At 54.0% G+C, this 25,586-nt stretch overlaps 5 protein-coding genes across 5 annotated transcripts; 2 read left to right on the top strand and 3 right to left on the bottom strand.

Moving 5' to 3' along the window:
• Positions 1–1,730: 1,730 nt before the first annotated feature.
• Positions 1,731–3,833, bottom strand: INS49_000167 (uncharacterized protein; the record flags this gene model as incomplete). The annotated part of the gene is made up of 3 exons (XM_043161005.1): positions 1,731–2,172; positions 2,332–3,640; positions 3,725–3,833. The coding sequence occupies 3 exons, from the start codon at positions 3,831–3,833 to the stop codon at positions 1,731–1,733; spliced, it is 1,860 nt and encodes a 619-aa protein (XP_043029511.1).
• A 7,616-nt stretch (positions 3,834–11,449) lies between these two features.
• Positions 11,450–13,827, bottom strand: INS49_000168 (uncharacterized protein; the record flags this gene model as incomplete). The annotated part of the gene is made up of 5 exons (XM_043161006.1): positions 11,450–11,511; positions 11,581–13,272; positions 13,336–13,403; positions 13,484–13,573; positions 13,655–13,827. The coding sequence occupies 5 exons, from the start codon at positions 13,825–13,827 to the stop codon at positions 11,450–11,452; spliced, it is 2,085 nt and encodes a 694-aa protein (XP_043029512.1).
• Positions 13,828–18,480: 4,653 nt separating this feature from the next.
• Positions 18,481–19,387, bottom strand: INS49_000169 (uncharacterized protein; the record flags this gene model as incomplete). Its single annotated transcript, XM_043161007.1, has 2 exons — positions 18,481–19,311; positions 19,376–19,387. The coding sequence occupies 2 exons, from the start codon at positions 19,385–19,387 to the stop codon at positions 18,481–18,483; spliced, it is 843 nt and encodes a 280-aa protein (XP_043029513.1).
• Positions 19,388–20,463: 1,076 nt separating this feature from the next.
• On the top strand, positions 20,464–21,520 carry INS49_000170 (uncharacterized protein; the record flags this gene model as incomplete). Its single annotated transcript, XM_043161008.1, has 2 exons — positions 20,464–20,646; positions 20,996–21,520. 2 exons carry the CDS (start codon positions 20,464–20,466, stop codon positions 21,518–21,520), a joined length of 708 nt encoding a protein of 235 aa, XP_043029514.1.
• A 914-nt stretch (positions 21,521–22,434) lies between these two features.
• INS49_000171 (uncharacterized protein) lies at positions 22,435–23,398 on the top strand (the record flags this gene model as incomplete). The annotated part of the gene is made up of 2 exons (XM_043161009.1): positions 22,435–22,802; positions 23,392–23,398. 2 exons carry the CDS (start codon positions 22,435–22,437, stop codon positions 23,396–23,398), a joined length of 375 nt encoding a protein of 124 aa, XP_043029515.1.
• Between the last annotated feature and the right edge of the window lie 2,188 nt (positions 23,399–25,586).

Consider the following 25,586-nt stretch of genomic DNA (forward strand, 5'->3'; position numbering starts at 1 on the left):
CGGCTGAAGTCCCTGACGACTGATCCCACAGGGGCAGGAAAGACTGTGCTTGGGTTGTTCCGCTCGGGTAGAGGAGATTTTTGGTAAGTTTGTCGTCGTCCAAATACCCATACAGAATTGCACCAGAGATCCGGATGAGGGAAGCGGGATGGGGTCGGACAAGAGCTTGCCGGAGGCCGAGTGCCACGCCGCGTCCGTCGGACAGATGCGAGTGGCCCGTTACAGGCGAGAGAAAAGAACGAACGAGATGGGCATCCCACGTGTACGTATCACAGTAGAAAGAAGGATGCAAATTGAAGGGCTTCTAGTACCACCGTACTATAATCCCAACATTGCTTATTCCTCCCTGCCATTGCCTGCCTGCCTGGCCGACCTCTTGACTCTCGCAGCCCACTGCCTCTCCCGGCGCCGCATCAATTTAGAATTTCCTCCTCACCGAGAACCCCCGTCTTTTCGAGGTGTGACAAAAGAGGACATCACACGCATCGGGAGCACGGGTCGGCATATAGAAGGGCATCACACAAGAAGGGAAAGCCCACCCCCCTTCCCATTCTCGTATTGTGACAGCGTAATCAGTCAGCATCGCCTCGCTCCCGAAACTAATAAAGCGGAGTCCCCCAAGGGGCGCGGGTTCGGGAAGCCGGCAATCTATTTGACGACCGCGTGGGCAGTTTCGCAAGCAGAAGCAAGCTTTTGTGTGTGCGTGTGCATTTGGCATGTAGGGTCTGGCTTGCGGTGGGTGTGGACACCCGCAATCACCATTTCGGCAGGTTTAAGAGAGGGCCGATGGGGGACGCGGGCTGCTTTTTGCTACCGAGGCACGCAGGCCGTGTCGAGCCAGAGGTGGTGTGATCTTGTCGTACGCGAAACTGTCCAAATTGGGGCAGGGCAGGCGCTTTGACTATTGGGGTCATCAGGGTCTATGTATATTCATCACTATATAGTATTTGGAAGGCTGGGGGGGGGGGGATTGTAATGTCAGTGCCCATGAGAACAAAGATCCACGTGCCGTATTAGGTATTCTGAGCAAGGCAGCCGCTGTTACCGTCCGACAACATCAAAGAAAAATGCCCGGGATGTAGGTGTGATTGTGGGTATTCTTCATTTCCAGAAAAGTCCGTTCCACTCCGAATAACTCGTTGCATGGGCCGCCGACCTCCATTCTATGTGTGCAAACAACAACGCTTCCATGAAAACAAAAACAGGAGAAAATAAAAAGACGTGGTAGAGAAAAAGAAGTGAAAACAGCTTGGGGAACTCGGGAACACCCAGGCAAGTGGACAGGTTCCCGATGATTATTCACAGCAGAACCGATGGTCAACATCCTCCACTTTTTGGGGGAGCTTCCAGAAAAACCAAAACAACAAAAGACAAACAAAACCGCCGAGGAAATGACACAAGAAAATTAGTTGTTCGTGTGAGCGACTCGGATCGACGATAGCCGTCGACAGAAAAATGACAATGGAGGGGGGTATCTCGGTATCTCTCGCATACGAAAACGTAGTTGCGTGCATCATCAGCCGAAGAAACGCTCAGACTCCAGTAAAAGTACTAGACCGACCAGCCGGGGTGGTGTGTGAAGGGTGACAGGTTATGAGATAGATAGTGATCGTGATTGCTTCTCGAATAATCATCGGTAGATAGCAGGAAAATGATGCGGTCTTGTGTAGATCGCTGACCGAATATATTGGACGGCCGCAAGGAGCGCCCTCGGTGAACGACCCACACATCTATGATCCGCCAAAGTGGAAGACACTGGACATGATCGAGCCAGGTCGTGATTCGGTGGCTGTGGTCAAGGTTGAGTCTCTGTACGGCACGCCCTGGGCGCTTTCGCGGGGAGGCCTGACCGTCTGGCCAGAGCTAGAGGTTCGCATGCTCCATCGCCGCTTCTGTGACGCCTGGGACATACCGCCCTGCTGCTGTCCTTGCTGCATGTCAAGGCCGATAGGTGGGTCCGGGGCTCTTGATGTCGTATAGTGTTGCTGCTGGTGCATGTGACCGTGCTGCTGCTGCTGGTCACCTGGGACGACCATAGATGCGGACATGTTTGAGTAGCCGTTGCTTTGGGCGAGGAGATCCGTCCAGTAGCCGAAAGAATTCGTCGGCGCCGTCGGAAGTGGCATGTTGGGCATGTTGGGTGTGCTCATGATGGTGTCGTCAGGGTCCAGGCTAAGATTTCAACGGTTAGTATCATCTGAAGACATGGCGGATTTTGGATTTGTGAGACATGACGCGAGCCGTGAGCTGAGACATGTCTCACATTGCAAAGATGCGCCAAGAACCACTGGAGGCACAAAAAGAAAAAAGAAAAGAAAGACATAAGCTTACAATAGGAATGACGTGTTAGAGAGATCTTGCGCAGTTGTCATGGCAGATTGTGGATCCTGTGAAGTCCAGGAGCCGGCATCCGACGGGAGACTTTGAGGCGTGAAGCTTAGTGGCGCCGGCACCATGCTTATCTTGGACATGCTCTGGGCATCTTCCTCTACCTTGGGGAAGGTAGGCAGTGGTGTCTCGAAAGGACTAAAGTCGGGTATGTCAACGCCCTGCTGCTGATGGTGTTGGTGTTGCTGCTGGTGTTGCTGCGGGTGTTGCTGGTGTTGATGTTGCTGGTGCTGTTGAAGCTGTTGGTCGAGACTAGTCTGGCTGCGATTGGCGCGGTGGTTGACCGAGGCCATTTGGCATGTGGCACGAATCGGAATGAAGAATCCAGGTGGTAGAGCAGGCTGCGTGTCCTTCTTTGCGTATCCCATTGCCGAAGCGCATTGCACAAACTGCTGAACATCCGAGATATGGCGACACTCGAGCATCTTTCGTAGCGTGAAGGACGACAGTGCCTGCCAAGCAGGCGACTCGGACGACATTTTAACACGGCGTTTCCACGCCTCGTCGACTGGAGACTGGCGCATCAGGTTTCGAAATCTAGCCGAATAGGACCAATCGCGATGCGTCAAACCATCTCCGTCAAAGTGGTCGGCAACGTGGGCGAAGTATTCGTGTGCCTTCTTGTCGGCATCCTCGTCGCTCTGGGCCTCGAAAATGCGTTTGCAGTCCTGGAAGCCGCAAGCAAACACAACCTGCGGGCACGTCTTTGCCATTGCATCGTCAGGCAAAGGCCCGACACCCTGGTGGCAGGATTTCAAGTGGTTAGTGTATGCTGATTTCCACTCAAACGGCAAGCCGCAGCCGGGAGCCGCGCATGTCCAAACCGAATGGTTGGTGTGGAACTCGTGGAAGTGGCGTTTCAAATCGTTCTTTCGCTTGATCTCGACCGTGATCCCTCGTTCCCCGCAAAACGGACACTCGAAAGGATCCTGCTTTTTGTTTCCCCACGCGCTGCCAATCCCCCCCAAGTTCGAACGTTTCGATGCGCCTGCTGCTCGACGGACAACCTTGCGGCCAATAGAGCGTACCGACGAGGTTTGTGCGGGATTGTGGCCCGGCATGACATTTTGGTTGGACGCCGGAGATGGTGCGAGGCTCAGGCTGTGGAAGGATGAGGTGTCGGAACAGGTGGAGTAGAGACTGCCGGTGATGGAACTGGCGTCGGAAAAGGAGATCGGACTCGGGTTGGCCTCGAAAGCCACGGCGATGTGGCTGTTGCTGCTGGAACTGACAGGTGGTACCATGCCTTGCTCTGGGATAGAATGTTAGACACCGAGACAAAGGGCGCCCGCGGCGGCACCCGCGCGTGCGGTCGGCTTCAATTGGGCGTTCTCACCGTTTGCCGACATTGACCGCAGCATGCCCACAAGATCCGTCAATCCATACTTCCCCAAGAGATACCGCATCATAGCGCTGTCGTCCATGGCGTTGTTGTTGTTGTCCATCCTTCCGAATCTCAAGCAAATGGGCTCCACTGGCTCAATTCGGGGGAAGGTTCAGGGGCATGTGAAGGCGCGACATGCGTGGTTCAGAGGAGGACGGACGGATGTGCTGAGCGGAGTTGAAAAATAGAGTCAGAGTTGGGGGCGAGAAGATGGTCGTCTCTAGGTTTGATTTGGCGTAATTATCGATAAATTGGTCTCTGCTGAGAAAGCGAGGACGCCGGGCGTGGTCGGCGGTGTGGAAGGGTAGGGATCGTGCTGAATTGAAGTGATGATGTTGGAAAGTAGAGAAGGGAATAACAGAGGAGAGAAGTAGAGAGAGAAGAAGTAAAAAAATGGGTTCGGGGAAAAAAAAAAGAATGATTGTCCTCTGCGGGCGAGTTTGTACGAGGCTCTTCACATCCAGGAAGTGCCAATCACATCAACATCTGCAGGGTGAGGAGAGAGGAGGTCGAGTGGTGTGCGGCCTCAAATATAGATAGGTAAAGGTGCGTGCGAGCGTGGGTGCGAGCGTGTGGTGACCGGTTCGGTTCAGACGCGGCTTTCCACAACCTTATTGCCCAGGGCCTGGGTGTGGATGTGGATATGGGTACGGGTATGGGTACTGGCTCTGGATATGGACAGGATGGATCTGGATATGGAAATGGATGGTCTCAACCCAAATCAAGCGGTGTCATCGGACAACGCAGAGCAGGGCCAGTGACAGCAGGATGAAAAGGGTTATATGAGGGCGTATGCACACAGATGGGGCCGCGCCGTGAGGAGTGGTGACTGGGCCAGCCGGCCAGAGAGATTATGAGCTGATGGGCTTGGGTGCCGTCTGCTGCAGTCTGCTGCACTGGTTTAAACCCGGAAGGGCAGTCGGGCGGGCGCGAGACTGCCAGGACCACCGCTGCCTGTCACGGGTGGGAGCGCTGGGTTGGATTGGGAATAGCCCGGTGCTTGAATGGGAGGGAGATCGGCAGGAGCGTTGCCGGTTGTCGACGTCTATTTACGCAGCAATCTGCTGGCTGCTGGCTGCTGGGAAAGGTGAGGGAGTGTGAGGGAAAGAGAGCGAGGGAGAGCCCAAACAAGGTGCGGTGAGGTGTGGTTGGGGTTGTGGTTTGGTGCGAGCCTGCCTGCTGTGCTGTGCTGTGGTCTGCTGTGCACTGCTCTGCTCCGTCCCGTTCTGCTGTGTCTCGTGCCTGTTGGCTGATGGACGGCTACCTACTATCCTCCAGGTTCGGTTCCTCCCCTCGTCCTCCCCCTCCCCCTCCTCCAACCTCCTCCTCTGCCCTGCCCTACCGCACCCCATCCCATCACTCGAGCCTTGCCACGGCCAACTCCTCCATCTCTGCTGCTGTGGTTACTTTACTAGCCCTTCCGCTCTTCGGACTGTGGTTGGCCGGGCCCCTCGGCAACCAGCCCAAGGCCCCAAGCCCACACCCATCCAAACTCCAGGCCAGGATGCCAAGGGCGCGTGCGCCACGCTTCGGGTTCGGGGGCCACCGTAACGCTACCAATACCATCGCCCCTCAACACCACAGGCTGCGTGTACCAGGTACTAGACTAGCTGTTCTGCAGTCGCGGCTGTAGCAGCGGGAGCAGCAGGCTGTCGCGGGCGGAAGACGCGGGACCTCGGGCGGGGCTGTCGCTGTCGAGTCCCCCCAGGGCCCTGCTCGAACTGGGGACCCAGCTCTCGTTTCTAACGGGGGATCCCCATGAATGAGCTGGGGGTCCATGCTCCTTGCTCATCACCACTTAGGCATGTTTCGACACGGCTCGGAATGAATTTGGAAAGGAGCTAGAAGTACTTGAAACCAGAAGCTGCAAATACCGACCACTCACAGGAGCCCTGTGGCCTCGAGCTCCAGAGAAGGCCCTCTGACCGCAACTCAACTCGCCCGCTGCGTCGCAGTCGAGGTGGCCTCAGGGATCACAACTGATGATTGACTGCGGGCAGCCCCGCGCGCCCCAGCTGGAAAAAGCAAGACACGTACTGTACTGTGTGTGTGTGTGTGTGTGTGTGTGTGCATCCACGAGCCGTATGCGTCTGCGACCTGGTCCCAACTTGGTGGTGCACCAAAACCTTCAGCCAACACCGGCACGGGTGCGTCGCTCCTTCTAAGCGGCGCGCTGATGGATGACTGTTGCCCTCCACCTCCATCTCGGCTCGATGATCGACCCCCAACAGCCCGGGGCTGGGCCCAGCTGAAAATCCCACAGCCACCACCTGTTGAGACCAAAGTCATGCACGAGCAGCCACACAACCACCAGACTGTATATAGATGTGTTGCCACAAAGAGGTTTCACTCTGTCGCCGCCTCTTCTTCTGGTAACGGAGAGTCAGGCCCTGTGTTCACACCATGCTGCTCAGTCGACATGGAGCCCGGGTGTAACCCGGAGCAAGCCGATTCGGCGCAACAACAACGACATAGCACGGCCAAGCTGCCGCCTTGGTTGCCAGATACGACCTCACAGACGATATATCTGGGGGAATGGGTCATAGGCCAGCAATTATACGACAAGGTGACAAGGTGCACCATTAAGGTTGACACGGGCCCAGGCGGCTGTCATGGATGAGCTGAAATGGCGCTGGCATCGTTTGAATAGGGAAACACGCATCTTGCCGAGTCCAATCCCTGGCTCCCTGGGGCTTCCAGGTAATTGCTTGTCGTCCTGCCCGAACAAGTACATTGTGCGCATTGTCGCACAGCGGCGGGAGAGCCCAGAGGAGCGATAAGCCGCATGATGGGAGCTGCCGATGAAGGAACAGGGAGCCACGTGCTTGCAGATCGTGTTCGTCAAGATTTGTCCTGTCCGCGGCCACGGCATCGCTTGCTCGGTGTTGACAGCAGGAGGATGTGCGCCCGCAAATGCAAGTACCACACCCATCCCTGCGGGTTGGCCCATGGCCAGAGGGTATCATGGGCGAGAAAAGGCGACCACCTAGCTCGACGCCAGCCGATCTAATAAGCTGGATCTCAGTTGGCCCCGGCCTCATTCGAATGCAGTGCACGCTAACAAGTTTTGCGACTCTGGCATCAGTCGACGACTCCACGTCTACGTACGACGGCGGTGTATTCCGCGGATGATCCATCGCGGAGAGCGTCTTAGTGTGATGCAGCGGGGGTGGCCTCTGCTCTACTCAGATATCCAGTTCGGGTACTCATAAATCGTAATTGTGCAGGATGTCGGGGTGGGTTGGGTGAAGGCCGAATCTGGAACTGAACAGCGATATTTCAAGGCCCGGCCCTGCCTGATTGACGTGCAGATTGACGTGCTGGCGATCAAGTGGCCGGCTGATCTGATCGGCGGATGTTCACGTCCATCATCATCATTCTCGCCATCATGCTCGCCGGTGGTCCGCCACTGGCCCGTCGTTGACTGCACAAAATTCGGTGGTGCATGAGGGATTGGGATTGCAGGTGGAATTCGGCCGTTGGAGACAGCTCGCAGGCGGGCTGCAGCTCTCCTCACGTCAAATTGGTCAGTGTCAGAAAAGCGGAGCCGGACACCACCCGTTTCTAAAAACAGAAGCAGGCGACCCAACACCTGCAGGCCGCATCTAATAAGCGTGCTTTGCTTGCAGCCTCCGTGCGACCAATGCCAGCCTGCCTGGACATTCCAGGAGCTGCGTAGTACAATGTCAGCCTGATCAGGGCTGAGCGGTACTGACGTTAGTAATTGCCTACCTGGCATGCAGACTACCACCTGGGTACGTGCCCTGGGTACTTTCATCTCAGGAAGGTGGAAGTGCAGCCCGTGCAAGACCTAAACGGAGCAAGAGCAAGAGCAAGAGCAAGAGCGAGTGCGAGTGCAGCTGCCTCGAGCTAGCACCGCGGTGTAATCAGAAAGTGACGTTGCCACGGCTATTTTGCCGACCTCGGCAGGTGCAGCCTCTTGAGAGTTGCACTCGCAGCCCAACACCACCACCACCATCACCATCACCATCACCATCTGCAGCCTCGAAGCTTGCAATCTGTTCATGCCCACCCGGCAGGCTGCATACCCAGCAGTACGACTCATCAACCCTTGGTCCCGTTGCTGGCAATGGGTCCTGATCTGCCCCAGGTGGGATTGCCTGTATGCTTGATGATGCCATCCATGCTTCCACCCACCCCGCCCTAATGTCACCTCGGGAGCTCCCCACTTGTAATAACACTCCAGAGCTCGTCAAGCTTCAATATTCATCAAACAAGCTGCGCTATTGACTTTGCTGACGACAAGGCGCACACGACCGCACTGACCGAAATTGCTCGGCGCCGGCTGTCCCGCACAGCATGCAGAATGCAGTGTCACTGCCAGTCGGTTCGGCCTGTCAAACCAAGTCATTGCCTGCTTCCAAGGTCTGCCATGACTCCATCCCCGTCCACTCACTCACTCAATCACTCAATCATCACTACGACTGGGGCTGGTACTGGGACTGCGTGCCGCCTCCAGATTAGCGAGGGCACGCAATTGTTCTCGCTGACTGGGGAAGCCGATGCGTACGGATATCCCGCGCATCTTCACGCGCAGATCCCCCAGGCCCTTCCGTGCTGCCACCCATCATTAGCTGACAGTGCCCAAGTATCCTGGTCGTCACGTCGACTTCCACGCGAGCATTGGGGCATCTCGGGTATCAACCGCTGAGGGTCGACTATACCACCAATCCCCAATGTGAGACCATCCACAATGCCGCGACGCAACATGCGTGGACTGGACTGGACTGGACCGGACCGGATGCCCTGGTATCTGTACATACGAGAGAGTGTCTTCCACATGCACACGAAAACGACATCCTTTTTTCTTACCACCCCCTCCACCCTCCACCCTCCCCGCGGCTCTTACTTTTTCCCACGTGCTCGTCGGGCCCCGAACCTTAACAACGTGGGAATCATGCAATGCAAGTTCGCGCCAGCAGTCACACGGCCGTGTACCACAAAGCAGGGCTCACCAGTTCATGATCTGCATCATGCACACAGAGTTCAATCTATTCCGTGCAAGATGATGCCCTTTGCAACCTTTGCAGAACCCAGCAGTGCTTGGCATATAACGTCCCTCCCTATCTGGCCCCTCGGACCAGACCTTCATCGCACGACGAGGGAACTCGCGGGGACGGCGAGGGGATACATCCCGTCGAAACTGTAATAAGCCGCATCACCACTCCCACGCACGGCAATAATTGCCCGAGCCAGCCACTCATCCTTAGCCCCTAGCCCTGCCGATAGGAGCTGGGGCTGTCACTCATCAGTGTCAGAAACGCGTCCTTCTTGGGGTCAACGCCCCCCTTCCCCCTTCCTCGCCCCCCACCACAGAGGCGCACACAGCATGGCCGCAGCCACGACATGTGCGCAGCCGGCATTTGTTGCTGCCGTCAGAATCTTCTTCGCTAGAGGGATATGTGTATCACTCCTGCAATCTGTGGGACTCCCCTGGTGAAGAGGTTTCGGGTAGGTCTCAGGTGAGGACGACATAGTTGAATCCTCTCTTACAGGCCGGTCCCTTTTGTACAATACCGTGCGGGAACCTTCCGATATCCATCGTCAACGGGATGCTTTAAAACATCAACCCCCATGGATTGCAGAAGGAACATCATCTGTGTGAAGGAGTCAACGGCTGCCCGTCGCTTCCCAGCTCCCGATACGCGTGGTCAACTTGATCAACCAAATTGGAAGTCTCCAAGGATTTGCGTGCTCTCCTCACTAGCAACTACAGACTTTGGAAGCAGAAATGCCAATTTCGCCATGGCCGATGTGCCCTCTGGAACATCAGGTACAATTGACCGTGGGCTGCAGCAACAATCCACAGCCAGAACACAGGGCCTCGAAGGGCAAAGTCCTTCCATCTCCTGATTTCATCGTCAGCACCCTCCAGGCCCAGGAATACTGATTTCACCCCAAACGAGTCTTTGCGCTCTACCTTGACTGCTCGCTGCCTTGTTGCCCTGTCCTTTGTGATTGAATTATTGTCTATTTTTACGATGATCCGCTTGGCCTTGTTTCTCGGTATCTCCTGGAATCTCCTGGCCCTCCTGGACAACACGACTTGTCAGGACAGCCGTAGCCCCTGAAGTATGGCGCGTCCTCTTGATGAGCATAGATGAACGGCCTGCATTGCCTGATACCAGCCTCGCCGCTCGGCACGCAGCCGTGCCTGGCGCTGCAAACCACCCCAGACCGAGCATCAAGGCTCCCCCGCTTTTCCACCAATTGTGTTTCTACATATTCCGCAGGTCCCGCCTGTCGGCTCTTGCCGCTCGTCTGTCAATGCGTTTGGGAACGCTCAGGCCGGCGGTGATCCGTTCTTCACTCGGGTTGTTTCCCTGGTGCCGCGTTGGCTGTCTGGTGACGGTGCCAGTGTTAGCGGAGAAGGACGAAAAAAAAAAAACAAATGAGGGGTGGGACCCTGGCCCGGTTTTATCAGGGTCACGGCGTCTACAGTGTTGCTCCTCGTCTTGGCCTCTCTGAGAAGACGAAAGAGGGTCTCATTCGATACAGTCCCATTGTGTGTGTCGAGTTTTGGACAGTGGCTGACACATCGGGCCCTTTGATTTGAGCCCCGGAAGGTCGTTCCGATCGTGTTCCTCCGGGGGCGCATGTGATAGTCGGAGCGCTGCCGGGACAACAACAAGGCCTCACCCACTTTGGACGCCAAAAGGCCAGTGGGGCATTCCCAAAACGGGGACTAATTGGCAGATACCCGGCAACGGCATCCCCTTCAACCGCGGCCCTGGTCCTCGATAGCTCTTCCAGAAGCGATGGGAGGACATGCGCCTCAGGGAGTCGAGATTGAACATGCCCTAGAAGTCTAGAGGCCCGAAGAACGATGCCCTCAGACGAGGGCCGCTTCAGGGTCGGTGTCAGGATTGCTAACTGCGGAGCCCCGCCCAAAGCGGAATCCACGTCGGACAGTGATGATACGAGTTCTGGCTTCAGGATTTCTGCCGTCCAAGTCCAAGGAAAAAAAAAATTGATGCCTTAATGAGGCGCTGCTATAGTATCTCGTAAAGCACGGGTCAGAGTCTTGTCAAGACTCGGAGGCTTCGGTATACCTGCTGCTGCCCTGAATCGACTCGATGCCACCCCTGATTTCCCCCCTGTTCCGTGTTGTTGTTGGCGAGCTGTTCTCGTATGCAGCAGGCTTATACGTGGACATCGTTAGCGACGCTCTTGTCGAGTCCACGGGATACCAAGAGGTCCTGCTGTATCGCCTTGGCCCCGTAATATTGATGCCAGACAATGGGACCAAGTGATGCCAATACCTTTACTCAGTATCCCTTCTGTGGAACGACTCTACGGCGGGTTGTCCGAATTCAAGCAGCGTCGTGAGTGAGAAACCAACGGTGTTCGTAGTTGAAAATTTGTTGCTTTTTGTGTTGCGCGCCAACCTGGGTCCCCTCGAAGTTTACTAATTATTTACAACCGATACAAATCGAACCCGGATGCTCCAATAAAACTCCTCGATGTACGAGGAATGAGCCGCACATGCAACTTTTTGAAATCGATCAACCCGCGGATGGGTATATTTTCAACGATCATCCGCCGTTTTCTCGCGGGTCCACGGGCTTTGACAGGACGTCCTTTTCAAGAGAATAGCAATGTAAGAAAGACAACATGCTGGTTGAGAAAACTCGCGAACATGTTCAAGACTGCTCATCAGTTACCATGCAGTCCTCCTGTTCGCTCCCTCATCGTTTCTCTTCGGGCCTTGTCCTTGGCTGTTGAGCACAGTGTCAGTTAGTCACAATACAGCATTTGTGAAGCCCAAGATGTATGAGAACACTTACCAGCATCCCAAGTAATGAACTCATGCAGCGCATGGCCCGCAGGCACCATGGGCAGCACAGGCACCTTCTTGTCCGTGATGACTTCCAGCACAGCCGGGCCGTCTGTGTCGATCAGCCACTTCAGGCTGTCAACCACCTCTTCAGGCTTGGAGACACGTCTGTGAGCGAGACCCATGGCGTCCGCGAGCTTCATGAAATCCGGGTTCTTCTGGTGGGTATGGCTGTAACGGTCCTGGTAGAAGAGGTTCTGCCACTGTGTAACCATACCTTGCTCCTCGTTGTTCAAAATGATCACCTTGACGCCAATGTTGAACTGTGCAGCGGTGCTGAGTTCAGTAAGAGTCATGCAGAAGGAGGCATCTCCGTCAATGTCGATGACCAGGGAATCAGGCTTCGCGACCTTTGCGCCAATGGCGGCGGGTAGACCGAAGCCCATGGTGCCCAGACCACCCGAGGTAATCAGGGTGCGTGGATGCCTCCAGCGGAAATGCTGTGCGGTCCACATCTGGTGCTGACCAACACCGGTGGCGATGTATGTGCTTTCTTTCCGGTCCTTGCACAGGTTTGAAAGCTGCTCGATCATCTCCTGAGGCTTGATACGGCCAGAATCTCCAGCCCTTTCGAAGTCGTTCATGGGCCACTTCTCCTTCCACGCGTTGATCTTTCCGAACCACTCCTTGCGGTCTTCCATGGTCTTGGATTGGACCATTGGGAGCAGCATATCCAGGTTGGTCGCCACGTCGCCCTCAACAGCCTCTGTGGCCTGGATGACCTTGTTGATGTTCTTAGGCATGATCTCGAACTGGACAATACCGCCTCGACCCTCTGCGGCCGCGGCCTTGGCGCCTGGAGCAAAGCCAGGGACACTCAGAGTGACGCGGTCGTCAAAGCGCCCTCCCAGGGCAATGATCAAATCAGCCTCCTGCATGGACATGTTGGCGTATGCTGAGCCGTGCATGCCCAACATGTGAAGGGACTTCTCATCCAGCTCGTCGAAGGCACCCATGCCTTGCAAGGTGGTCGTGACGGGTATAGAAGCCTTGTCGGCGAGAGCCCTCAGCTTGGCAGGACCATTCTCCGAGCAGATGACTCCGTTTCCAGCGTAGATGACCGGTTTCTTGGCGATGTTGATCAGGTCGGCCACGCGGCGGATGGAAGCCTGCAGCTGCTTCCTGCTGAGCTCTGCCATGGCCTGCGAGGCCGCGCTGGGAAGGAATGGCAGGGCAGACTCGGTGGGAATAGCCCTCCTCAAAACACCGGCAGTGATGTCCTTGGGAAGGTCGACAAGGACGGGCCCAGGCCTGCCACTAGTGGCGATCTCAAAAGCCTCGTTGATTCTCCTGGGCAACTCAGCGACGCTCTTGACCATGACGTTCCACTTGGTGCACGCCCTTGAAATACCAATGACATCGGCCTCTTGGAAAGCGTCGCTCCCGATTGCGCTGGTGGGGACCTGCCCAGTGAAGACAACCAGAGGTATGCCGTCAGCGAGAGCATCTGCCATGGGCGTGACAACATTTGTAGCGCCAGGGCCAGATGTGACCAGGACGACACCTGGCCTTCCTGATGCGCGAGCATAGCCCTCAGCCATGTGCCCAGCTCCCTGCTCGTGTTTTGGAAGGATAAAGTCGAAATGTTTAGAGTTGTAGATAGCGTCGAAAACGGGAAGGATAGCACCACCGGGATAGCCAACTGGGGGTGTGCGTCAGTCAGTCAGAACGTAGCCCACAGCCCAACCTTGCGTCGTAGGCTTACAGATGTGCTCCACGTTTTGCCTCAACATCATCTCGTGGAAAATCTCTCCTCCAGTCTTGCCGATGAACCTGTACAGACCGTCAACATAATTTTTTCCTGGCGCCATATCGATCGAGGGGGGTGTAGAGGTCTACACAAGGGTACGTACGACTCGTCCATGTCGGCCGATTTGTCGGCGAGCGGCTCGACATTTCTTGACGCGGTGTTGAAGGAGGGACTCGGCTTCGATCGGACATCACTATAGAACAGCTGGTGTTGGCAATTGGACCAGAACGAAACAACGGCCGTAGGCCACGAGTTGCTTGCGCACACGACTTACGGAGCTGTGGGTTGTGCTGCTGTGGCGGTTGCAGAATTCCTGGCTGTGGAGTGGACCGCCCTCCGTCTTGAGGCCGCGGCGAGGGCATTTGATGTGGTGAAGGACCGTTTTGATTGTGATTGTGCCAGGGCCTTGAAGGCCTTGCTGGCCTGGTGGCTGCCGGACCGGAGCATTGTGTATATGTGTGTGTGTGTGTGTATGTGGAGGAGTGGAGATGGTCTCAAGGGGGAGAAGAAAAAAAAAAAAAAAAAAGAGGATTAGAGCAAGACTGCTCGTCAGGCGCAGGTATGTCCTGCTCGTCTGGACAATTGGAAAGCCTACGACCTCTTCATCAACGTGAGGAACGTCAATGGCAAGTGGCAGCAGTGACAGCAAATGGTGATGAAGATTCAGGCTGGGCCGAGTGGGAGCCGGCGAAGAAGACTGCAGTTTATTTTATTCCAGAGGACAAGGGTCCGGTAGTTTGAGTCACTCTGGGGACGGGATTGGAGCTTGGGGGAGGGAGGGGGGAGAGTGGGAGACGAGTGGGAAGAATTAGCCTCCGAGATCGCCCACTTCACTCATTGACTTTTGCAGGCCAGCTTTCCCGCGGCGGAGGTTGTTCGGGTCGGTGGATGACTCAAATTGGAATTTTCAGTCGCGGGCAATTGCGGGGGAGAAAGGGGCCTGGGCATTTCGTGCCTGCCAGCCCAGCCTGCCACCGCCTGCACCCTCCAGATCTGGAATCGCTGGTCGCTTCGCGTAGTGCTGGTGGGGACATGTATAGTGGGGTTCAGGTTTGAGGTGGGCTGCGACATGACTAACCGTTTGCCTGCTTCTCAATTGGCCTGCTCGTCGCCCAACCGCCCACATTCCACCTCCCGCGTCTGCTGCAGTCCAATAAACTGAACCCACATCGCCCTCTTCAGGCCGGTGTTGCGCGTACTTTGTTTGGTCGTTGGTTTGACCACTACATTGCACGTGGATCAGGCTAGATGCTGGATCTATTTATTCTCTACATATTTGCGTACATACATGTGCTCTGCATCGTGGCCAACGGCCCAAGATCGCAATGTAACCCGGGTGCTAGATCTCGATTCCCTTCCAACTCCCAACCCAGCAAGCACCACCATCCATGGCCTATAGTGCGATTTGACACTCATAAAACGGCCAAGGCACAGCTAACAGGAGACCAACGCGGGCTGTGCCCTGATTCGGCTCACCTCCAATGTCCAAAACCAGAGTGCTCAACTGCCCGTGGATGTCGTGATGGCACACCGACACTGTCGAAGCAGAATCCGACTGCGTCTGTGCCCAGGTGGTCATTACCGAGAATACCTAGGCAATCCCGTCCACAGTGCCACACCACTCTCAGCTCCCGAGGTCCCCCGTGTCCAGTCCAGACAGTCACAAGGTTGAAGATGACGGTCACTGGCCTCAGGGTGGTACTGTGCTGTGGCCCACCGCAAGCTTTGAGTTCTCGGTGTCTCTCCTGTGCGAGCCTCAATGGACGGAGGTGAGGCCGATGGGTGTGCACTCGGAGCCACACCCAACATCGTACGAGAAAGTACGAGAAAACCTGTTGACCTCATCGAGGGTCCAAATAAGGTTTTTAAAGGTCGCAGCACAAAGGGTCCACAGCTGCACGTCCACCAATGGCGTCCTCAGGGGCGCTGGCATTCCATGATTTTTGGCTTATGTGAGGGCGCTATCGCCCCGGGGTGCCCACGTCCTCCATCCAACTTCTCAGGGTCCTTCGCGCTGCAGAGGCCAGGGCGACGGAACAGATACCTGGTTAGAGGCCTGGTTCGTTGCGACGCCATGCCCACATTTCGGCCTCTGAACAATCATCGTGTCAGCCTTATTCTGCTGCTTAGTCCTCGTAGCCAGGAACCGATCCTGCTCCTCGGATAACTTGGTCAAACTACGTAGGAGTCTCTAGGGGGTCCTATATCTCCTATACCCTCCTGTTCGGCCCGCCTCTCTTCTTCTATCACACCTCCTACACGTCCTGCAGACTAATACGTCTAGAGCACTAGTCGAGCAAGTACTCGGCAAATCTTTCTCTCTCCTTCTATTTTACTTCTCTTCTCGTCAGAGCAGCCAGCGTTTGCTCATGATCGGTTTTGGCAACCACCTAACTCCGGCTCTTGGCGGGCTGGAGCCACGATGGTGGCGAGGGAAAGGACTTGCGGTGTACAAAGAGGTCGATCGATCACACGGGCGATACCGCGACTAGGCTGCAATGCGCTCTCGATGGAATGCGACTAGCCAAAAAGTCTGCCCCTCAACCTGACCGATCGAGACGGACGGCGGCGAGTAGTTTGCGGAACTAACCCATGGCCAATCAACAGCGTGACCGTAGGTCAACGACGGTCATTTCTTCGCTTCAACATAGCGTCAACGGGCAGATGACGCACCATGATTCCACGAGGACATGAGTTCAGTACGAGACCGTTTACCTGATAAATCGCACAGGAGTCCTCGGCTCAGCGATGCCTAGGCTCTTCTCTCGACGACTTCCGTTCGTGGGAGCACGGTCCAAGGCGAAGCACATCGATCGCGCAGTCGATCAAAACCATCACCATAAGGATGCAAATTGGGCAAACCTCTCGAGATTTTTTGACGATTTTCGTCCGTGAATGGCCACGGCTGGTCAAGGCCAAGTGTGTTGACCACAGCTCTAGGGTTGACCATGATTCTCAGTCTTTCGCATGCTACAGAGGGAAAAGAGCAGGGAATTATGTTGATGCCAACGAGGCGAAGAGCAGTTGAGGCGGTGCAATGGGCGTGAACCTGAGGAATGACTAGGGCGTGGCTATCGTTTTCTTCTGGGAGAGAGTTCACGAAGTCAACGGATAGCAGCATCACAGAAAAACTCTCAACAGGTTGGGAATGATTCCGAAAGAAGAAGACGACAGCCAAGGACGACAGTGGGCAACATGAACGAATCGAAAGACGGTCCATCAACAGCGTGCCTCAAACACGGACTTATTGTCACGAATCCAGCCGCATCTATTCGAAGGTCAGAGGCTGGCCAGTCCGGTCGAGGGAGAGCAAAGGCTCGGTCGACTCGCACATCAACGCAAGGCCACAATCTTGATGGAAGAAAACCACACCATCGACAACGGCCAGCAATTACTGGAGTTCGTGAATGATGACGACTTGCCCAGCTACCTGCGCGAAGAAGTCCGCTCCCACCAGTAATGACGAGAGGCGAGCACAAAACGAGTTTGGCTTCGTCAATATCACCCGAAACGGCACCACGATAGGCGCGAATCAAGGACGTCACGACACAGCCAGCGCATCAGAACAGTCTGGATTTATATCACAGGGAGTACTACTGACATCGAATGTTAACCTGATATATCAACAGCCATGAACACGGATCAAGTCAGACCGACACATTCGCTCGAAGAGGCCGCATACACACACGGTCGAGATGAAAGCTCCGCCCAGCAAGGCGAGTCGGGCAAGACTGGAAGTATGGTCGAGCGGTGCGTGTCGTGTCACAAGGGACATAACAATTATCAGAGGAGAATACGGGTGATCAGGGGACATACCTCTCTGGCTACCCACCAAGAGCTGCTCCGGACATGTTTGCGATATCATCACGATCCAGCCGCAGCGCCGGCATTCGACCGCGCCGGCGACCAGCCTCTGAGCACCTCAAATCGCGACCCCAAGCCACCGATCCCGTGGCGGCTATGACCCTCGCAAAACTACGTCGTACGACCGCGGGCATGTTTCGGGCAGCCGACGCCAAAGAACACGGGCGTCATCCCCTTGTGCGACATTGTCCCCGGCGGAGTGGGCCCGGCGCTCGTGCATGAATGACAGCTGCCGTGTCGCGAGACATCCGAGGGCTCACAAAAGACGCCTGCGGCTCGAAAGCATTGGCCACCCCCAGGAACGACAACTTCGAGCGAACCGAGACGACATTCAAAAACATGTCTGACTTTGCAGGGTGAGAACCCGCGGGTTTTGATGTCGTTTCTTGGTTTGTTATGATCGTTGCGCCGGATCTATTGGCAGTAGCGTCGTTCTGGTTGCACGACCGGGGTAGGTTGTGAGGACACGCATGAACGAGCCGGACGGATTGAGCCTCAACGGCCGGCCGCTAACTCACCTATACAGTTGGAGATATACCCAAGCCTCGTGTGATTTGTTTGTTGTTCTAGTGTACCGACGATACCATGCTCGACGGCAGGAAACATTTATAATGCTCAAGGTAGGTAAGTTCCGACTGAGGGGACAAACCTCAGCTGTCCTCAAAAGCGCCCTGCGAGGTCAAGAAAAGTCGAAAAAGCCATGCTTCAAGGATACTATTTTTGCATTACATTTAGGTCTATGTGAAATATCATCGACCTGACGCTGTCCACCAAGCATCGTTTTGGCATACAAAAGAGAAACACGACATCCAGACAAAGAGGAAGATGCCCAGCCAACAGACCAATCCAAGCCGAATCATTCGCATAATCATCACATCGTGGAAGTCAACAAGATCAAAATAATACAGCAGTTCCACCCTGCGCCTGGATCCAATCGCCCACCGAACCTCGCATCCGCCGGAGCGAATGTCACGACACCAACTTGGAAGGATGCGTTCGAGAGTCGACATAAACATTATTAACCATCGCTGCAATCACATTGTACTTGATTAGCACATGAATTAGCCGGATGACCTGTGCGCAGTCTGGACGGAGGGCAATGATCAAGACGACACCCGCGACGACCGCGACGAGGTGAGTGCTGACCAACCGGCAATGGGCCAAGTGGTCGATTGAAAGGCACGGGTGCAATGGGCAAGGCCAAGTTTGGGAACGGGGAGGGGGTTTGTCCATCACTTACAGCAAAGCCAGCTCCAGGTCACCGTGGATGTGCGCCTTGAGCTCGATTTCAATCTCGAGGTTGAGGTCCAGCCTCAGCTTGAGCGGGTTCTTGCTTTCGCCGCCGCCGCCGCCCTGCTGCTGCTGCTGCATCATTTGCTGTTGCTGCATCATCTGCATCTGCTGCTGTTGTTGCCAGTACTGCTGCTGCTGCTCGTCGTCCTGGTAGTCGTCCTCATCTTCGGACTCGTACCGGGGCTGCCTGCGCTTGCTCTTCTTCTTCTTGCTGCTCTTCTTGGGCTTGGCGACCTGCTTGTCCTGCTCATCTTCCTGATTGTCCTGCTCCCAGTACGGCGTCGCCTCCTCATTGTCCTTGGGGGTGACAGGCCGGTCCGATGCGGGCGTTGCGGCGGAGTCGCGCTGCATCTCGGGCTCGGGCTCAGGCTCAGGCTCAGGCACCTCTTCCTCTTGTTCTACTTCTTGTTGGTCCTGTCCTTGGTCTTGTTCGGGCTCGTACTGCTCCTCGTCGCCGGAGTAGGCCTGGTCGTCATAGTTGTCTTCATCTTGGTCGTAATATTGCTCTTCATCGTCGTCATATTGTTCTTGGTCCTGATCTTGACCGTCCTCTTCTTGATCGTCTTCTGCGCTGGCCTGGTTGTTGCGAGACTCCGGTTGAGCGTTGCGGTTGGTCTCCTCAGCTCGTGGTTGCTGGGCCTGGTTGTTCTCAGATTGTTGTTGGCTCTGCGCCTCCTTTTGTCCTTGCTGTTGCGACTCTTGTCTCTGCTGGCCAGGACGAGACGACTCCCCTTGGGACTCCTTCTTGTCCTCGGTCCTGGGCGTTCCCTGTTGCTACGAGTGATGGCAATCAGTAACGTGTCCCACACGGGGGTGCTATTAGGCGATGACGACCTACCGAAGACGACATGATCACTGTGGTATGCTATTACAATGGCAGTTGGGTGGGGATGAGAGTGTTGAGCGACTCTAGTGAGTTGATTCAGATACTTGCTATAGTGATGGAGGGCAACGAGGCACTAAGTTGACAAAGTTGTCTTTACACAAAATGGGATTGCTAAGAGTGGGCAAGTGCACGCCCTGGTATGTCTATGTTTTAAACCCGTGGATGAGATCAGAGACCCTGCATGAGAAAGTTGGCAGCCTTGACGCAATGATCCTGCTACCCCGAGTACAGGGCAGTCGACAAGTGTCTGAAAAAACATGTTTTACAACGAAGGGGACCGATCACATTTCGATCATCTCACACCCTCAGCTCGCTCTTACGGCCGATGAACCCATGGCCTATGAGCACTTGCGTCAGTGGGCCCGGGATGGGTTGGGTGATACCGAAAGCTGGGGATGGAATCTTGTTTTGCAAGTCAAGGGACCGCTGTGCGCGTGTAACCGTGTTCTAGACCGCGCCTGTGGGTATTGAGGACATCGAGATGATGTGGGATGACGTCGAGGAAGCTGAAGACAGAGGCAGAAAGGGTGATTGTCACTGCGTGGGCAACGTTGACACGAGATGTACTGTCAGGTACCGACTCAGGGGGTCTGCGCAACATATGCGTAATGTGGGTACGTGGTGGGCCCCATCGCCCAACCCTGCAGGCTGTGAAGTCATAGCCGGGATGGAGCTTCACGGTGGAGGGTAGGGTGAGCTTCAGGTGTGTGGGGACAGCAAGGCTGGACCCGGGGAAAACATGACGAAGGAAACGGCCCTCTTTGATGCATACTAAGTAACCATGATGGGTGCCGAGTTGGCAACTTTGCCGCCTGGCTTTCCTTTTCAGCCTGACTATCCAGTGGTTGTCTGACTGACTGTACGACTGCACCGAGAGACCCGCAACGAACGCGCGCGAGACCACGACGACCCGGAGAATCTATCAACATTCTAATTTTGTCACCGAGTCCCCACATCGTATTGGACAACACGCGGAGATCGTCAACTATACGAAACGACAAAGGGGGGAGAGGGACCCAGAGACCCAGACGACAGCCAACATGGTCATAGGACTACTTGTCCTCACGTCCATACCGACGGTGACGGGCGTGGCCCAGGGCATCAGCGCGAAGAAACAGGAGAATGCGAAGTTGAAGGAGAAGATCAAGTTCAACATGACGGCAACGCTGTCCATCGACGGGGGGCCACCCAAGGAATCCTGGATTGTCCTCGCAGCGGGAAGAGTGAGTGGCCTAATATCTCCTGTTCCGGCATAGCGGCACTAGCCACAGCTGTCTCATCGGGCTTGGGAGGGGAGCTATGGCATCATGCCTAGTTTGCCCAGGATTTGATCGGATGCGCCAGCAAGCGACCAGCGCCAGCGCCAGCGGTGAACCAACATGCACCATGCAGCCATGCTCATGGGGCGCACCGTCACATTCTGGTGACTGCGAAACACTTGCGCACGCTGCTCGCCGTTGGATATGCCGAACCGCATCACGATCCGCAAACGCAAACAGGGAAAGAGAAACCCAGGTGGATGGCTCGAATCGACAAAGACGAGAGGAACAGGGCTGACTGATTCGTGACCAGATGTGGATAGACCACCCCGACGCGCCGTTCCCAGGCCACAAGTTCAACGGCTACTACTTCAAGTACCCATCCGAACAAGGGTATCAGGGGCTGGTGTCCACAATCCAGGACGACCCACCGATGCTGAACTGGCTGTACATCGACAAGGACACGGGCATGGTCAAGTACGGCAGCCGCAAAGACACGGCAGAGCACGTCGTCGGGCCCTGGGGGTGGAGCGAGGACGAGGAGTACCTGACCTTCGACGAGGACGACTGGCGCTTCATCGCAGTTGAGGTCGAGGTAGCACTCGGGGGAGGGACAAGGAAGATGTGGGAGGTCTTCCTGTCGAGGGATCGAGATGGCAGCTTGAAACCGAAGGCTGAGAGGGGAGGGGAGGGGGATGAGCAGGAGCAGGATGATGAGCAGCCGGCGTTTGACCCCCGACTGTCGTCCTACAGGTGGGCGCCGATCAAGCTGCTCAGAAAGCTGCAGCTGGGGGTGAACAGCCACTGGGTCGGAGGGAAGAAAGAGAACGAACAGTAGCGTAAACACCGTAGCACCACCAGGCTGGGGCAGGAGAGATGAGAAGGAGGACGGCCAGCTGGAGCCAGACACGAAACGGAGGGCCACTATTTGACGGCAAGGTTGGCAGGCTGCAGGAACAATTGGAACGGACAGGACAAGGCGTCGAGCAAAGGAAGGAGCTCCCCGGCGAGGGTAAATCAGCTGGTCTGAGCTTCACCAACCCCAGCAGCTCGCATGGGCTGGCTGCGTGGCATAATATCTTAGTGGAAGTCAATCTCCAACCACTTCATGGGACTGTCGGTGCTCTCTCTCTCTCTCTCTCTCTTTTGCCCAGACCCAGCCGTGCCGAGCGCCCGCGAACTAGGCTGGCTGACAGTTGTAACAGGAAGACGGTGGCCTGGGTAGGCAAGGCGAAAGGCGGAAAGACGGAGTGGTGATCGACGGCGCCCCCTGCTGTGATGTATCTGATGTATCTTCTGGTCCCACCGCCTGCCACCTACGGCGGCCATGGCAGCCCCCGTCTCGGTCTCCACAGGGGTCCCGCCCATGCAGTCACCAGCCAGCATCGATCCGATCAGCTGTGATTCGAGAGCCTAGATCACATCTGAGGGTGCAGGCAGATGACGAAGCCCCGGAAGGACCACACGGGGGTGAGGTATGATCTCATTCTGTTTCGACACCTTTGCAAATCGCAAAGGAAGGGGGAAATCAGGTTTTGACGGCGCGAGGGACACCATATAGGCCACGGCTGTTCTGACTGAAGCCTGGCGTGTAAAGGGAAAAGGGAAGACACTTGACATATTCATCCTTTTAAGACAAAAGAAAGATAATCACTTACCAGTAACCTTTTCCTCCTTCTCTACCATCACCCTCAACACCAACGGCACACATACCCACACTATCTTCATCCACCAACCCCCAGACTAGCAAACATGTCTTCCTCCCAGGAACGCCAGCCCCGCAGGCAAAAGAAGCAGCAGCAGCAGGTGGTCGAGGAGTCCGAGTCTGACTCCGGCTCAGAGGAGCAGTATGAGCCCCCGAAGAGGTCAAACCGCCGCTCGCGCCAGCAGAACAACCAGATGCAACAACGGAACCAACAAGGCCCCATGAACCAGATGGGCGGTGGCATGCCAGGCACAATGGGCAACGTCGCCAACCAGGCTATGCAGCAGCAACAACAACAACCGCAGGGCGGCGGCGGCGGCAAGTCAGACACGCTGCGCTTGAGGTTGGACCTGAACCTGGATATCGAAATCACGCTCAAGGCCAAGATCCACGGTGATCTTGAGCTGGCTCTGCTGTATGTACTCACCTTATTTATTTTCCATTGTTCCCACCCCTTGTTGGTTTCTTGCCACCCGGCTGTGTGGTGCCATGCACGGGGGAGGGGCTGCAAACCTACCTCCAAGTGGATGGAGAAAGGCCCCTGCCTCTCTGATTTCCCTCACTCTTTTTGGTCATACTGCCACAGGGAAACTCGCAAAACACATACCACACTGTCCAGCCAACACCTGTCTTCTCACCATCACACTGTACATCACATCTGTTCTGTTTCTAAAGGACGGGCAGGGACACAACGTAAAAATCGAAGGTGTGCACCATGGACGGCAGCTAAAAGGAGAGAACACAGTGAGACATAAACAACACTCCAAGCCTCGAATACCAGACAGTGTGTGTGTGTGTGTGTGTGTGTGGCGCGTGGACAGGAACCAAGACCAGACCAAAAAATCATGTATCAATACCGTTGTCGTCTTTCCCTGGTTGGCTAGTCTGTGGTTTGGCTGCGCAGTGTTGCCCTGAGCGACTAGCGTCCTGTTTCCCACACCATCATGTACTGTTGCCACGAACAAGGAAATGAGAGGCAACATGGAACTAATGTTTGGGACTAGGAACTGAGCGCGAGGGACGCACGCTGAGACATGCCTTTTCGGGAGGTTTTACGGAAATTTTCTTGTGTATTTTTTTTATTGTCATCCGCGGTGGGTTTGGCGCAAGCTTGGGTTTGGGGGCTCCATCAAGAGTCATGTTATGAATGGGTATGAACTTTACCTAGACTCCATCGGGGGATGATTACGACCTATCTACGTTAATTCATTTTTACCGTGTAATTGTTCATCCATCTACTGTATTGAAGATTTCGCCTCCCTCGGGAATAATAAAAATCAACAACAAAGTTGTCGATCCTAGGGGTCAATCGCGAGTCGTGAAAGTGATCTGCTCGTGAGTTGGAGGGCATGAGGTTCTAGATCTTCACCTCCGATGTCATTCTGATGGGATTGACCATGCTCCCCAGGTTTCCAATTCAGCTCGATGAAACCCTACGCGGGCGGGAAGGACGGTTGCTTGCAGCATCTTGTGAACAGAGTTTGCTCCACACCGCGGTGCGCCACACTCACCACCGCCGGAGGCGAAAATGTCAGGCTTGGACGGTCTTGGCTGTGGCGTGCTGTCCGATCTGGACGGGATGATCACTGGGGTGTTGCCCGTCCGGCCCTGTGAGGTGGCGCATGAACTTCATGTGAAATGCCCACGAAGTCCGGAGTGCCGATAACTCTCAAACCTTCGCAATGCAACACCGGGACTTCCACAGCATCTTCAACATGACGGACATGTCTCGGTAGAAGGGCTGCGGGCACTCCTTCCTCCCACCCTCCCTTGCCGCTGCCGCTGCGCCTGTCCGACCACACAAGCTGCTCCCTCGCAGGAAATGTGCAGCCGGAAACTGGGACAGGACGGGACGGCACACATGTGAGGTCAGGCCTTGTGCCCAATAGGACAGAGCCGCTGGTTCCACTGCGGCGTGCCACAGGTGAATTGATCGAGCCGCCTCCGGAGAGCTGGGAGCGGCCAATGGCTCGTGGCCCCGGCCCTCCAATTGGGCTGGGCGATGGGCCCCGGTGCCCTGACACGACCTTGCTGCCTTTCTCCACCTTTTGATGTGCAGATCAGTGCAACGTCGAGCGGTCCTGGCGGTCTTCGAGTAGCGGCGGGGAATCGCTCGTCCAGATTCCCGATGGCCGTTCCGTTGCTCACCCTTGCATTGTCTGTCTACACCAGCGATGGGTCGTGAAATTTTCATTTCGAAATATTTCACGGGCCTAAGTGAAATTTCGTTACATCCAGTTGGGTAGGTTTAACACATATATTAAGGTACCCTATTATTAGCTGTCCTAGGCACCTCTTAAATAGCTAAATAAGTGCCCTTAAGCAGCTAATTAATAAGCTAACCTTGCCCATCCCTTTAATAAGATAAATTAACTTTATTTTAATATATTTTATAATTAATTAGCTCCTTTAATTAATAGCTAAAATAAAAAAGAAGGTTATTTAAGGCTAGTTAAGTAATTTATATATATTATTAAGCTAAAATAATTTAATAAGTTTTATTAATAATTACCTATATTTTTATTACTTTTTAAAAAATATTTCTTAAGATTAATTATAGCTAATTATAATAATAATAGCTTTAAAGGCTTTAAGGGCATTTTTAATATTTAAAGCTATTATAATACTTAAATATTAATATAAATAAATATTAACTTATTAATATTTAATTAATATAAATAATTATATGCTTTTAAATATATTAAATTTATTATTAAAAACAATTTCTTGCTAAGCATATTATTTATTAATGCTTTAAATAACTATATAATAATATATTAAGCAAAAGATATTTTAATAATAATAAGTTTATCTTACTTTTCCTTAATTAACTTATTAATATAATAAAAAGAAAAGCTTAGCTTATAATAATATTCTTAACTTAGCTTAAATTATATATAATTAATAATTATTGCTTATTATAGCTTTAATAATATATAATTAATTACTTATTATAAGGTATACTTTTTTTACTTTATAATAAATACTCTTAAGGTAAGAAATTTAAAATTAAAAGAAAAAATAGCTTAATAAATATTAATAATTTGCTTTGCAAAATAAATAATAAATAATTAATATAATATAAATTAATTTACCTTAAAGTATTTTTAATTCTTTTATAATTATTATTAATGCCTTTAAATACCTTGTTAATAAGGAATTATGCAATATATATAAATATAATTAATTTTTAATTACT

This window comes from Diaporthe citri (assembly GCF_014595645.1).
Source record: "Diaporthe citri strain NFHF-8-4 chromosome Unknown scaffold_1, whole genome shotgun sequence".
Classification (NCBI taxonomy): Eukaryota; Fungi; Ascomycota; class Sordariomycetes; order Diaporthales; family Diaporthaceae; genus Diaporthe; species Diaporthe citri.